The sequence below is a fragment of the Ochotona princeps genome, chromosome 13, assembly GCF_030435755.1.
Source record: "Ochotona princeps isolate mOchPri1 chromosome 13, mOchPri1.hap1, whole genome shotgun sequence".
In the NCBI taxonomy this organism is placed as follows: Eukaryota; Metazoa; Chordata; class Mammalia; order Lagomorpha; family Ochotonidae; genus Ochotona; species Ochotona princeps.
Window position 1 is genome coordinate 40,602,111 of NC_080844.1, and position 13,801 is coordinate 40,615,911.

The 13,801-nt window shown below is 44.7% G+C and overlaps 1 protein-coding gene across 2 annotated transcripts in view; it reads right to left on the minus strand.

The window, feature by feature from the left end:
- Nucleotides 1–1,635: 1,635 nt before the first annotated feature.
- Nucleotides 1,636–13,801, minus strand: part of NOC3L (NOC3 like DNA replication regulator) — a 48,295-nt gene continuing 36,129 nt past the window's right edge. The window contains exons 14-21 of one of the 2 annotated variants that reach the window (XM_058671019.1): nt 12,436–12,508; nt 12,290–12,353; nt 11,627–11,698; nt 11,110–11,291; nt 7,434–7,562; nt 5,735–5,832; nt 2,766–2,850; nt 1,636–2,242 (exon numbers count right to left, since the gene is read on the minus strand). In XM_058671019.1, the coding sequence (XP_058527002.1) occupies nt 2,102–2,242; nt 2,766–2,850; nt 5,735–5,832; nt 7,434–7,562; nt 11,110–11,291; nt 11,627–11,698; nt 12,290–12,353; nt 12,436–12,508 (844 nt within the window). In that variant the 3' untranslated portion in view covers nt 1,636–2,101. The remainder of the gene's footprint in view (nt 2,243–2,765; nt 2,851–5,734; nt 5,833–7,433; nt 7,563–11,109; nt 11,292–11,626; nt 11,699–12,289; nt 12,354–12,435; nt 12,509–13,801) is intronic. The other variant, XM_058671018.1, reaches the window with a different exon arrangement.

The following is a 13,801-nucleotide window of genomic DNA, read 5'->3' on the forward strand; positions in this document are numbered from 1 at the left end:
GCTAAAGTTGCTTATAATATCTGAAATGAGTATGTCTGAAAAGTCTTAGAGTCAAACCACACCGCGTCCAGCCTGTCACCAAGCAGTGCTCGGAAACCATCTCTATTTGATGACGTACACCTGAACTATGAAGCAATTCCAAACACTGACTTAGGCGATGTTGACTTTTTTAAAGTACTCTGAATGAGGTATGTACGTGAATACTAGTGACTACTACATTTAGTTCTGAAAAAGAAACTCATTTAGAGTCATATAAAGTTAATGCAAAAATATATTTCATACAGGACATTCAAATACTGGATGTACAATTATGGTTCCCCTATAATTACACATAACAAAGTTGAAAGCACAGTAAGAAAAACAGCTGATTTTTCACCTAAACTAGTTTCTGCTGCCAAAGTGTAAATGCATTTGTATATGTTTGGAAAATAAATGATCTATGACGTAGTCTGATCATTTGTGCTCTGATGGAAACAGACCCTTGGTTATCCACAAATTTGTAACAGGCTTTTTTTTTTCCATCTAAAAGATGAGTTCTCTGCAAGCTAATATTTATAAGCTGAGTCACACCTTTATCATAATGAAAAAAGCCCAAAAAGTTTGATCTCATTATATATATGTATATATAAAATATAAGATTTATTTATTTGTATCGGAGAAGCAGATATACAGAGAGGAGGAGAGACAAAGATCTTCTGTCCACTGATTCACTCCATAAGTAGCTGCAACAGCCAGAGTCGAGTCGACCCAAAGCCAGGAGCCAGGACCTTCCTCTGGTCTCCCACACAGTTGCAGAGTCCCAAGGCTTTGGGCCATCCCTCGACTGCTTTCCCAGGCCACTAGCAGGGAGCTGGATGGGAAGTGGAGCAGACAGGACTCATACAGGCACCCATAAAGGATGCCAACACTGCAGGTGGCTGTGTAACTTGCTACACCACAGCACTGGCCCCTATATTGTTATTTGCTTTTTTTTTTCTTTTTCTACTCTCACAATAAGCAAAGACATTTTGATTCAAATACTAACAGAAAAAAACTTACAACCTAGTCAATGCAACACAGATGTCACTAGTTACTCCGAGTGTTAAAACAGGCATTTTACCAGTAAAAAGAAAAAAAAAAAAAAATGAAGCCACAATAGGTATACACTTTATCCCTGCAACAGCAATTCTTCATTATTCTCCAGGTCATGTCACAAGATGCGAAGAACTTCAGAGAGACTAGAATCACAATAAAACTATCTTTGAAAGCAGCTACAAGGAATAACTGATTCTTTTTTTTACAAAAGCCAACATAGGGGCCTAGCATTGTAGCCTAGCAGCTAAAGTCCTAGCCTTGCACATGCTGGGATCCCATCTGGACGCTGGTTCTAATCCCGGCAAACCCGATTCCCATTCAGCTCCCTGCTTTTGGCCTGAGAAAGCAGTCAAGGACAGCCCAAAGCCTTGGGACCCTGCACCTGCATGGCAGAAACAGAAGAACCTTCTGGCTCCTAGCTTCAGATCAGGTCAGCTCCGGCTGTTGCAGTCACTTGGGGAGTGAATCATCGGACTGAAGATCTACCTCTCCGTCTCTCCTTGCTATCTGCCTTTCCAATCAAAGTAAAATAAATCTTTAAAAAAAAAGACCAACTTAGGCAGCTTCTCAAAGTACATTATTTAATAAACCTGGAACCAATTTCAAGCTGTATATTTTTTCTTCAAAATATATCATTAGGATGTTTCTCTTTTCCAGCTATGATTATGTAACAAATATATCTGTTTAAAGAGTAAATAGCTAAAAAACAATTTTGATAATCTTGATTTTTCTATTCTATATAGAAATTGTATTCCAAAAAGATTCAATCCAAGTTTTTTTAAAGAATACTATAACTTAATATGTACATTAAATATTAAAAAGGCAGCATGATGAAATTTCCAAATGCTGTCAAGGAAAGACTTTAGATCCTCAATGAAATGACGTTTTCAGGATGTCACAGAAGGGGTAATGTGTCCTCTAACCATTCTTAGGAAACTCTCCTTGTAAGAAGAAAGGAAAGGTCCTAAGTAGACAGCATACCTTGACATGTATACGCACACACACACACAGCCTAACCAAGTTCACTTCATTCTTTGTACTGCTGTAATGATGTTTTCAAATGCTTGGTGAAGTCCAGGGAAGACTGAATAGCAGCTTGATTGCAATGTCTTTTGATTAGCTGATTTAGATCTTCATTTAAAACTGAATCACCTTGTACAACCTTATCCTGGAAAACATTAAAGGTATGAGTTTGGCTTCTGCTTCTGGCCTAAGGACACCTACCTGTAGGTAAAGTGGAAAACAGCAACCGCTAAAAAGAACACAGGAAAACTAACCATGACAGATGATTGGTCAGGCCCTGGACATTCCCTAAACAAGACTATCTCTGTAGAATTCTAAACCCATCCATCTATTCGACTAAGAACTCCTAAACATGAAAAAAAAATCTATATATAAAACAATCAAGTTAGACATTAATTTGGTTAAATTTTTCCCCCCAGAGACACAGAGGTAATAAGTTGCCACATGAATCGCTCACATCCTAGATTAGAGTTGCTGAATTTGAATTTCAGCTTTGTTTCCAAGCATAGCTTCCCTGCCAATGTGCATCCAGAGAACAGCAGGTGGGATCTTCAGCACACGGGTTCCTGTCATCCACTTCTGTTCCAGGCATTTTGATGAGTTAACCTATAAATGGGAGAGCTGTCTACCTTTCAAATAATATTTAAAAGGTAAAATGAATTAAATACCTTCGTTTTAGTAGGTGAAGATTCAACAGGAGGATTGAATGTCATTGTTGCCATGCTGTAAGTCTCAAAAAGTTCAGATGCAGATCTGTAATCGCAAACGTAAGAAATGCAGAGATATCACGGTAACTGTGTAACTTGAAAATAAGTAGACGGAATGCAAAGAATGCTCTATTATTCCAGACTCATATTAATGTATAACATTCCCCTGCTTTTGAAACCAACAAACCGGGACTGGCGCCGTGGCCTAGCGGCTAAAGTCCTCGCCTTGAATGCACTGGGATCCCATATGGGCACCTGTTCTAATCCCGGCAGCTCCACTTCCCATCCAGCTCCCTGCTTGTGGCCTGGGAAAGCAGTCGAGGATGGCCCAAGACTTTGGGACCCTGCACCCGTGTGGGAGACCTGGAAGAGGTTCCTGGTTCCCGGCTTCGGATCAGCACAGCACCAGTCATTGTGGTCACTTGGGGAGTGAATCATCAGATGGCAGATCTTCCCCTCTGCCTCTCGTCCTCTCTGTATATCTGACTTTGTAATAAAAAATAAATCTTTACCAAAAAAAAAAAAAAAAAGAAACCAACAAACCACCCATACACTCAAACTATTTCCTCAGATAATGTCAACATTATCCAACTATCCAACTACCTCCACTTCAGAGAAACCTGGTATACATTCAGGAATGCCGATCTAGAGAAAGCTGAGCAGAATACACCTGGGAAGCAGCAGAAGATAGCTTAAGTCCGTGGGCCCTGGCACCCATGTGGGAAACCCAGATGGAGTTCGAACTCCTGGTTTCAGCCTCAGAATTACTACCATTAGAGGAGTAAAACAGTACATGGAAAACAACCCCCCCCCTCATCGACCACTTTCTCTGCAACTTTGCCTTTCAAATAAAAAAACTTTTAAAAATATTTGCTTTATAAATTGCTGAATCCAGAGTAATTTTTTTCCAAATATTTGAAGGTAGAGTTAAAGAGATTTTTCAGCCTGCTTTTTCATTCCACAATGGGTCACAATTGATAGGGCCAGGCCCATCCTCTTGGTTCTCTCAAGTCAGAAGCAGGGACCAAGCACATGGGCCATTTCCACTGCTTTCCCAGGTGCATTAGCAGACCTGGACTGGGGGGGAGCAGCGGGACCCAAAGTGGTGCCTGTGCGGGAGACTGGCATTATAGGCAGCAACTTAACTTGCTAGAACATAATGCTGATCCTTGGGTATTTTTTCTTTTTTTTAAGATTTTTTATTATTATTGGAAAGCCGTATATACAGAGAGGAGGAGAGACAGAGAGGAAGATCTTCCGTCCGATGTTTCACTCCCTAACTGAGCCGCAACGGGCCGGTGCGCGCCAATCCGATGCCGGGAACCTGGAACCTCTTCCAGGTCTCCCACGCGGGTGCAGTGTCCCAAAGCTTTGGGCCGTCCTCTCCTGCTTTCCCAGGCCACAAGCAGGGAGCTTGATGGGAAATGGAGCTGCCGGGATTAGAACCGGCGCCCATATGGGATCCCAGGGCGTTCAAGGCGAGGACTTTAGCCGCTAGGCCACGGCGCCGGGCCCAATCCTTGGGTATTTTTAAAAATAGCCACTCAATTAATGGTAACTTTTGTATTACTTTCTCCCTTTTTGAATAATGGAATTATTTCCAAGTGATTTTATTGGGAAGAGACTTTTTCCAGCTTTTCCATACATTTTAAAACTTCAAAACAAGAAGTTGAGGGAATAAAAGCTTCCTGAGACAGGCACTGTGGCAGAGGGGGTTAAGCCACCTCTTCCAATGCTGCTACACATAGTGCAGCACCGGTTCAAGTCCTAGCTGCTCTATTCTAATTCATCCTCCTGCAAATACACCTAGGAAAGCAGAAAAGGAGAACTTAACCTGCCGTGTCACCCACGTGGGAGACCTAGATGCACTTTCCACTCCTAGCTTCAGTCTGGCCCAGGCGTGGCGACTGTAGGCATTAGCAGATAAAAGATCTCTTTTTCCCTCTACATCGCCTGTTGTTCTGCCCTTTCAATAAATACTTTTGTTTTTGGGCTCCCACACGAGTGCAGAATCCAAAGGCTGTGAGCCATCCTCTACTACTTCCCCAGGCCACAAGCAGGGAGCTGGAAAGGAACAGCCAGGACACAAACCAGTGCCCATAAGGAATCGTGATGCATGCAAGGTGAGGACTTTAGGTGCTAGGCTACCACACCAGGCCCCCAGTAAATGATCTTTAAGGAGAAAAAAATTTTTAGGAGGACACATTTCTCCATCTAAAACAGCAGGAGCAGACTGCAGGAAGGACTCCTGGGAAAACTGTTATGCACAGCAATTCTCCAATGCATGGCATTTCTTTTGCTATTTTCTGCCATGTGAAATAAATTTTTAAAAAATCAAAGCTCAGGGCCCAGCGTGGTGGCTCAGTGTCTAAAGTCCTCGCCTTCAACACACCGGGATCCCATGTGGGCGCCGGTTCTAATCCCAGAAGCCCCACTTCCCATCCAGCTCTCTACTTGTGGCCTGGGAAAGCAGGAGAGGACGGCCCAAAGCCTTGGGACCCTGCACCCACGTGGGAGACCTGAAAGAGACTTCTGGCCCCCGGCTCCGGATCGGCACATTACTGGCAGGTGCAGTCACTTGACAGTGAATCATCGGATGGAAGATCTTCCTCTCTGTCTCTCCTGTCTGTATATCTGACTTTACGATAAAAATAAATCTTAAAAAAAAAAAATCAAAGCTCGACTGGACTTCAAGTAAATATGTGAAACTTTTCACGTACCACTTAAGAAGAAAGATGTTAATTAAGGACCCAAAACTAACAAAATCACAGTCAGCATGTTTTTGCTGTAGACCAACTCAGGCACATGCGGGGAGTTCAAACACAACCGGCACCTTCTACCTCCTGGTCTGCTGTCTTATAAAGGGGACTTTTCACAGTGAGCGGCTAGGAGCTGCAGGCTGTGGATAAACATGGCAGTGCCATCACTACCTTCGGCTTAGCTCGGGCCGGAGTGCTTCAGAGCCTTCAACAGGTGCACCGGCAATGAGGTGTGCTGCATATCTCCGCACTATGGGATGATAGTGTCTCTGCAGAGAAAACAAAACAAGCAGCTTACGTAGGTCAACACTTGACAATACAACCATTTTTTCACAACAAACCTTCTCTTTAAAAAGCCACATACATATATAATTCATTAGAATATTATACGTAGGGCCCGGCGCCGTGGCCTAGCGGCTAAAGTCCTCGCCTTGAACGCCCTGGGATCCCATATGGGCGCCGGTTCTAATTCTGGCAGCTCCACTTCCCATCCAGCTCCCTGCTTGTGGCCTGGGAAAGCAGGAGAGGACGGCCCAAAGCCTTGGGATCCTGCACCCATGTGGGAGACCCGGAAGAGGTTCCTGGTTTCCAGCATCGGATTGGCGCGCACCGGCCCATTGCGGCTCACTTGGGGAGTGAAACATTGGATGGAAGATCTTCCTCTCTGTCTCTCCTCCTCTCTGTATATCTGGCTTTCCAATAAAAAAAAAAAAAAGAATATTATACATAAAGAAAATCTTTGCTCACAGGCATAAAATGCCAATCTACTGGATGAACACGTTAATACTGATAGCACTTGGTCTTGCTTTTAGAGCATTTACCTAATGCTAGTATTTCATGTAAAAATCACTCTGCTGCTGTGCACACAGCAAATTACCACATGGAAGAACCCAGCTTGAAAAACAGGGCCAACTGGGGCGATAGCATAGTGGTCAAAGTCCTCACCTTGAACACGCAGGATCCCATAGGGGCACCGGTTCTAATCCCGGCAGCTCCACTTCCCATCCAGCTCCCTGCTTGTGGCCTGGGAAAGCAGTTGAGGATGGCCCAGAGCACTGGGACCCTGCCACCCACATGGGAGACCTGGAGGAAGTTCCTGGCTCCTGGCTTCGGACTGGCTCAGCTCCAGCCATTGCGGCCACTTGTGGAGTGAATCACTGGACAGAAGATCTTCCTCTGTCTCTCCTCCTCACTGTATATCTGTCTTTCCAATTAAAATAAAAATTAAAAAAACAAACAGGTCCAACTGAGCCATCCTGGAATAGGATCCAAGACAATGTAACTGGTAACAAATCCTCTTCCTGTTATTAGGGAAATTGTTCATAAAACCACTTACAACAGGGCCTGGCGCGGTAACATGGCTAAAGCCCTTGCCTTGCACACTCCGGGATCCCATATGGGCACCATTTCTAATCCTAGTAGCCCCTCTTCCCATCCAGCTCCCTGCTTGTGGCCTGGGAAAGCAATCGAGGACGGCCCGAAGCCTTGGGACCCTGCATCCACGTGGGAGACTTGGAAGAGGTTCCTGGCTTCTGACTGGAGCAGCTCCAGCCACTGCAACCACTTGGGGAGTGAATCCGCAGACAGGAGAGCTTCCTCTCTGTATATCTAACATTCCAATAAAAATACATAAATCTTCGAAAAAATAAAACCTTCTACAACCTCCCCCCACACAACTGTAACTATCTTTCTCTGTTCTGAATTGCTGGTAAGAACAATGTAAAAAAAGAAAAAAGGGACATACTAATGAAAGAATAAAAAACAAACAAACAGAAAAAACCAGCAGGGCAGACCCAGAAAAAACATTTTTGGTTTTCTGGTACTATCGGGTGGAGGGAAGGGTGGGAAGGGTGCAGAAAGGCTATCTTACCCGCAGTGCATGCAATTCCCACAGAGCGGTGTTCTGAGCATTACAGTATTCAGGTTCATCTAGCTCAGGGAGGAAAACTCCACTTCCTTGAGATTCATTGTCAAGCAGCAGATCCGTTTTTGGGAAAGTCTACAAAATACATCAAATAAGAATTAATTAGCTCCCCTGCTGGACAACTACTTCCATTGGAAAGCGTGAGTCGGGATGGGGACAGGTCAGAATAGGCAGGGCTGTTACACCTGTGGGCCTCATGTGGGCTAGATAAGGGAAGGGCCACGGTGGGCTGACTGTTCCGACTGGTGCAAGCAAAAACTAGAGTGGGTGAGGGTTGGTTGGGCTAGCCGCAGTACTAGCTGGCAGAGGCTGGCACTTGGAGCTAATTCTGTCAAGTCAAATGCCAGAACTACCTGGAGAGTGCATAATCTGGGAGTGAGTGTGGCCTAGAAGGGAAATAGTGGGCACCTCCTTCGGGGCTACCACTCTCATTGGACAACACGAAAACCAGGACAGGGGCAGGGGTGGCTGTACAGAAGGGCACCTGCCAGTAGGTGTGTGGGCTGGATAGTAGGGTTGGTTGGGTTGAGCTGGGCTTCAATGCCCATCGACACGTGCGAGAGCTAAACAGGATGTGGGACAGACTTGACAAGCCTGCAGTGTGTACTGGCAACCATGGGAACCAGGGTAGGGGGCAGAACTGGTGGGGGTTATGGGGAGTCGCCCCAACCAGGCTGCAGCTCCAACCGGTTTGCATGAGGACCGAGTATGAAGTGGGCAGGATCGAACTGGACTACAACACCCGTTGGTTCACGAGGAAGACAGGGCTGCAAACAGAACTGACCCAGCAATCCTAACGACCAGCATGTGCATAAGCTGATTGGTGTGACGGACGGTGTCGGACTCTGTACTAGTAAACTCGCGCAAGAATCAGGCCTGGGGTCAACTCAGATGAAGTTTCTTTGGAGATCCCTCCAACTGAACTGCTGATCTTAGAACCCCAACCCTGAAGAGACTGTCAGCCAGTGGATTCTGAATAGGGTTCATTGCGATTGGAACTGAGAGATTGGCAGCAATCCAGAACTGATGAACTATCAAAACTGTATGAGCGGGACCCTCAGAGCGTGCCTCCCGTTGGGGATCTGGGATGGGTGGGAGGTTGGGTGTGCTTTTCCCTTTGTTTTTTTCCCTGACCCCCGATACAGGGTAAAATGATATTGATGTGGAAACAATGGTATTACCCACTTTCACCCTGTAGCCCTTGACACTTTGTTCCCGAATCAACTAAGTAAGATTATTAAAAAAATAATTTAAAAAAAAGAATTAATTAAATGATATTATTATTTAAAGAATGCTGATGCAGGCACTGTGGAACAGTAGGCTAAGCTAACGTTGGGCAGCCAGCATCCTATGTCAGTGTGCCTGTTCAAAGCCTGGCTATTCCACTTCCAATCCAGCTCCCTGCTATTGCACTTGGGAAGCACAGAAGATGGCTCAAGTACGTGTCTTCCTGCCACCCATGTGGGAGATCACGGTATTTCTCACTCCTAACTTCAGCCTGACCTAAACGCAGCTATTGTGGCACTGGGGCAATGAACCAATTAAAGAAGTTACATCCCAATCATCTTCCTCCAATACCTATCAAATACATCTTTTTATAAAGAATAATTTTATTGTCCTGCATTTGTACTTAACACTTTATGATTATATAAGGACTATATAACTAGAGGCTGATGCTATGGTGCAGTGAGTAAAGCTGTCACCTGCAATGCCAGCAATCTCATATGAGCAATAGTTCCCACCCCAGCTATTCTACTTCCCTTCCAGCAACCTGCTGACATGCCCAAGAAAGCAGAAGCACCGAAACCGTGGGGCCCAGTATCCACATGGGACACTCAGAAGTTGTTCTCGGATCCTGGTTTCAGACCAGCCCAGCTGCACCACTGCAGCCATGTGGGGAGCACATCACACGATCATTCTCTCCCTCTCCAAACTCTACCTTTCAAATAAAAATAATCTTTTTTTAAAAAAGCGATAAAGATAAGGTCTTTAAAGGCCTTTGTAGTTAGTTCTTGTTGCAAACATGGTGTATTATACAATAAAAATTACAAGAGAATGTTCTACCTTGATTTACATCCAAAACAACACACATATATAAAACACTCCTGGGCCAGCAGTGTGACACAGCAAGCCAACGCCCTGCATGCTGGTGCCAGCATGCTACATATGTGCCAGTTTGTGTCCCTGCTGCTCCACTTGTGACCCAGCACTCTGTATGGCCTGGGAAAGCAGCAGAGGACCCAGGTCCTTGGGCGCCTGCATTCACATGGGAGAGCAGCTTAGCTCTGGCAGTTGCAGCCCTTTGGGGAGTGAAGCAGCAGATGGAAGACTTCTCCGTCTCTCCTTCTGTATAAAATTTGCCTTCCAAATTAAAAAAAAAAACTTAAGAAATGTACATGTAACATTAATTTAGCCTATAATCCCATTTTTAAAGCTCTTACAGAAATATCTGTATCAGGTACACATAAAAAAGACACTGAAGTATCATCTGCAGTAACAAATAATCAATCTACATCTTCATTCAAATAACGGTGTAAGCTTCGGGCCTAGCAGCTAAAAGGACTGCAGGGACAGAGCTCACTGTGCAGTACATTAGCTCAAGTCCTAACTTGGTTCCCAATTCCCAGGTTCCTACTGATGGAGACCCTAGAAGGGAGCAGTGATAGTCCAAGTAGCTGGGTTTCTGCCATTTAGATGGGAGACCTGGATGGATGTTCCAGTCCCAGGATTCTCATCGAGGCCCTAGTCATTGCAGGTACTTTTGAAGTAAACCAGCAGATGTGTATTTTGTATTTCTCTCAGCCTCTAAAATTGAAAAAAAAAAAAGGAGGGGAGAGAACTGTAAAAGTCTGATTGTCTAAATTTTAACTCCACCTCCACCTATTACTAGCAGCATCACTCCAAACAAGCTACTTACTCTCACTGGATCTTATTTTTAAGTGAGTTTCCTCGTTATTAATTACTTTTTTTTTAAAGATTTATTCATTTCATTACAAAGTCAGATATACAGAGCAGAGGAGAGACAGAGAGGAAGATCTTCCGTCCAATGACCCACTCCCCAAGTGAGCTCAACGGCCAATGCTGTGCTGATCCGATGCCGGGAACCTGGAACCTCTTCCAGGTCTCCCACGCGGGTGCAGGGTCCCAATGCATTGGGCCGTCCTCGACTGCTTTCCCAGGCCACAAGCAGGGAGCTGGATGGGAAGTGGAGCTGCCAGGATCAGAACCAACATCCACATGAGATCCCGGCGCGTGCAAGGCGAGGACTTTAACCACCACGCTATTGCACCAGGTCCCACCATTAAGTTTTAAAAGAAACTACACCAGGATCAGCATTGTGACCTAGCACAATGGGCTCTGATTGACATCCCAGCTGCTCTACTTCCAACCCAGCTCCCTACTAATGGACTGGGAAGAGCAGCAGAAGATGGCCCAAGTGAAGACCTGAATGAAGCTGCTGCCTCTAGCTGCAGCCTGGCCCAGCCCTGTTCCCTCCAGCCACCTGGAGAATGAACCAGAGGATTTAAGTGCTCTCTCTCCCTGTTAACTTACTGAAAAAAAAAAACCACAAAACATGACTGCACTCAAGAGTTGGACTCTGTGGCACTCTATTACTACTTACATGCATTAATATCCTGGTAGTTGCTAAAATGCCAATGCTTGAATTTGGAAGAACATGAAGAGCAAGGGTACAAAGACGTTTGATGAAGGCCAGGGCTCGCTGTTGAGAAACTTGCTTCCTGCGCTTGGTTAGCATGACATCAAGACACTGGAGCACAGTCCCTACCCCTTCATTGGTAGCACCTGAAACAGCAGACATTTACTTCAGCACTGCTCTTTTCCTTTATACAATTTCAGTGAACTCAAGAAAAACCCAACATGAACTGCTACACTTCATGCCAGTTTCCTGGCCAGTAAAGTCATACTGGAGAATTACTAAAGGATGTTCTAGGCTATAGTTACTCCATCCCCAGGTAACTCTGAAACTCTCCAAGTGCTACTAGGCCTAAATACCCACATACAGCACTGGAAGGCCAGCAATTTACGTAACACTTCTTCTCACGTCTTTGATTGTTGTTCTGGTGATAACACATCTTTAAAGATAAGTTTATATTAAGGAAATAACTAAATACACATACCTGCATGTAACTTGAACAGTGTTTTGTAGAGATGTGTATAGAATTTCATTGGATCAATATTCAGAACATCACCTTTCAAATAAAAAACAATTATGTACGTTGTTTACAGCTTCCAAAAACAAAGCGAACAAAATTTAATTAGGAAAATAGTGTGGGGCTGGTGCTGTGATGGAGGTTAGCCACATGCAGAATTTGAGTGTCCCACATCAGAGTACCGGCTGGAGACTTGGATATTCTGCTCCCACTCCAGTGCTCTGTTAATGCAGGTGGAAAAGCAACAGAATATGGTCCAGATGTGTGGACCCCTGCCATCCACCTGAGCTACTGCCCCCTCAGCCTGTTTCAATTATTTTGAGAGTGAGCCAACAGCATTATGGCACAGTGGTCACACTGCAGCCTGTGACACTGGCATCCCATACAGGTGCCAGCTCGTGTCCCGGGTGCTCCAATCCAACGCCCTGCTAAAGACCTGAGAAAAGCAGAGGAAGATAGCCCAAGCACTTTTGCCCCTTTTGCCCACATGGGAGACCTGGAGGAAGGTCCTGACTACTGGCTTCAGTCTAGCTCAGCCCTGCCCATTATGACAATCTGGGAAGCGAACCAAGGAATGGAGCATGTTTTTTTGTTTGTTTCTAAAAAAAACAAAAAACCAACAAAACTTACCTTGCCCAGAAAGAATATGAAAAGCAGTCTGGACACAATGAAGGCTTTCTTGATAACTCAGATTCTTAAAAAAAGAAAAAGAAAAAATCATTAAAAAGTTATAATAAACACTTAATACCTTTAAAAAGTAATCCAAACATACTTACACCAGATTCAATGAGAGTATGAAGAACTACTAATAAATCATCAAAAAACTCCACATTGATAAGGTGAGCAAACCTGAAATCAAACAAAGCTTAGTTACAAAAAACTTGAAAGCAGAAATAAAAGCAGGTAAAATCAATTTCTAAATTGTTTTAATATTCTATATTTCAAAAGGTGATGACAATTATTGATAATTTTCATTACTTCAGATTGGCCTGGCAAGTCACACACTGAACACTAGAACACATGAGACATTAAAACAGATTAGCCCTATCTCAAAAATAATTCTGCCCCTGGTGAGCATTATGGCATGGTGGGTAAAGCTGCTGGTCACTGCACTGGTACCCTATATGGGCACTGGTTTAAGTTCCAGCTATTCCACTTCCAATCCAGTTCTGTGCTAATGCATCTTAGAAAGCAGAAAGACGGTCCAAGTCCTTAGACGCCTGCACACAATTTAGATACTTGCACACACACGAAGACCCACAAGAAGCTCCTGAGTCCTCCTGGCTTTGGAGTAGCTCAGCTTCGGGCACTGCAGCCACAGAGGAGTGAACCAGCAGAGGGAACATTTGGCTGTCTCTCCCTCTCTCTGCTACATTGCCTTTCAAATAAATAAATATTAAAAACAAACAAAAACTTCTGCCCTGAGAAATAAGCTACTGACAGTAAACCTTCCCTGAGGAAATTTTACAAGATTTCTAGCGCAATTCAGCAGCCAGTAGCATCAGCTTCTAAGAAAATCAGTGCTAATGAGAAAAGAGGTAAGACTATTTATAAAAGTACAGTCTGAGAGCTTTAAATCTGAAATAGCAGGCAGGCATTTGACAATGCAGTAAGATACTGCTGTGGACACCTGCATCCACGGGACAGCCTAGGTGTGAGTTTCGCCTCTGCTTCCTCCCTGGGAGCAGCAAGAACTGTCTTATAGCTTGTCTATGCCACCCACCCTGCTCCCGAACTCGCTAGGAGATGAATTGGCCATTGTAAAGTGTCTCCCTCCATCTTGTGCTTTATATTCACTTGAAAGGTAGAGTGACACACCAAAGGACAGATAGATAAGTCTTCCATCCACTGACCCACTCCCTAAATGACCACATCAGCCAGGACTGGTCCAGGCCAAAACCAGTAGCCAGCTTCATCAGAGTCTCCATGAGGGTGGCAGCAGTTGGACCATCTTCCAGAAGGCAGCACTGCAGGTGGTGGCTTTAACCTGCTATACCAGGCCCGGCACGGTGGCCTAGTGGCTAAAGTCCTCACCTTGAACGCGCAGGATCCCATATGGGCACTGGTTCTAATTCCGGCAGCTCTACTTCCCATCCAGCTCCCTGCTTGTGGCCTGGGAAAGCAGTCGAGGACAGCCCAGCA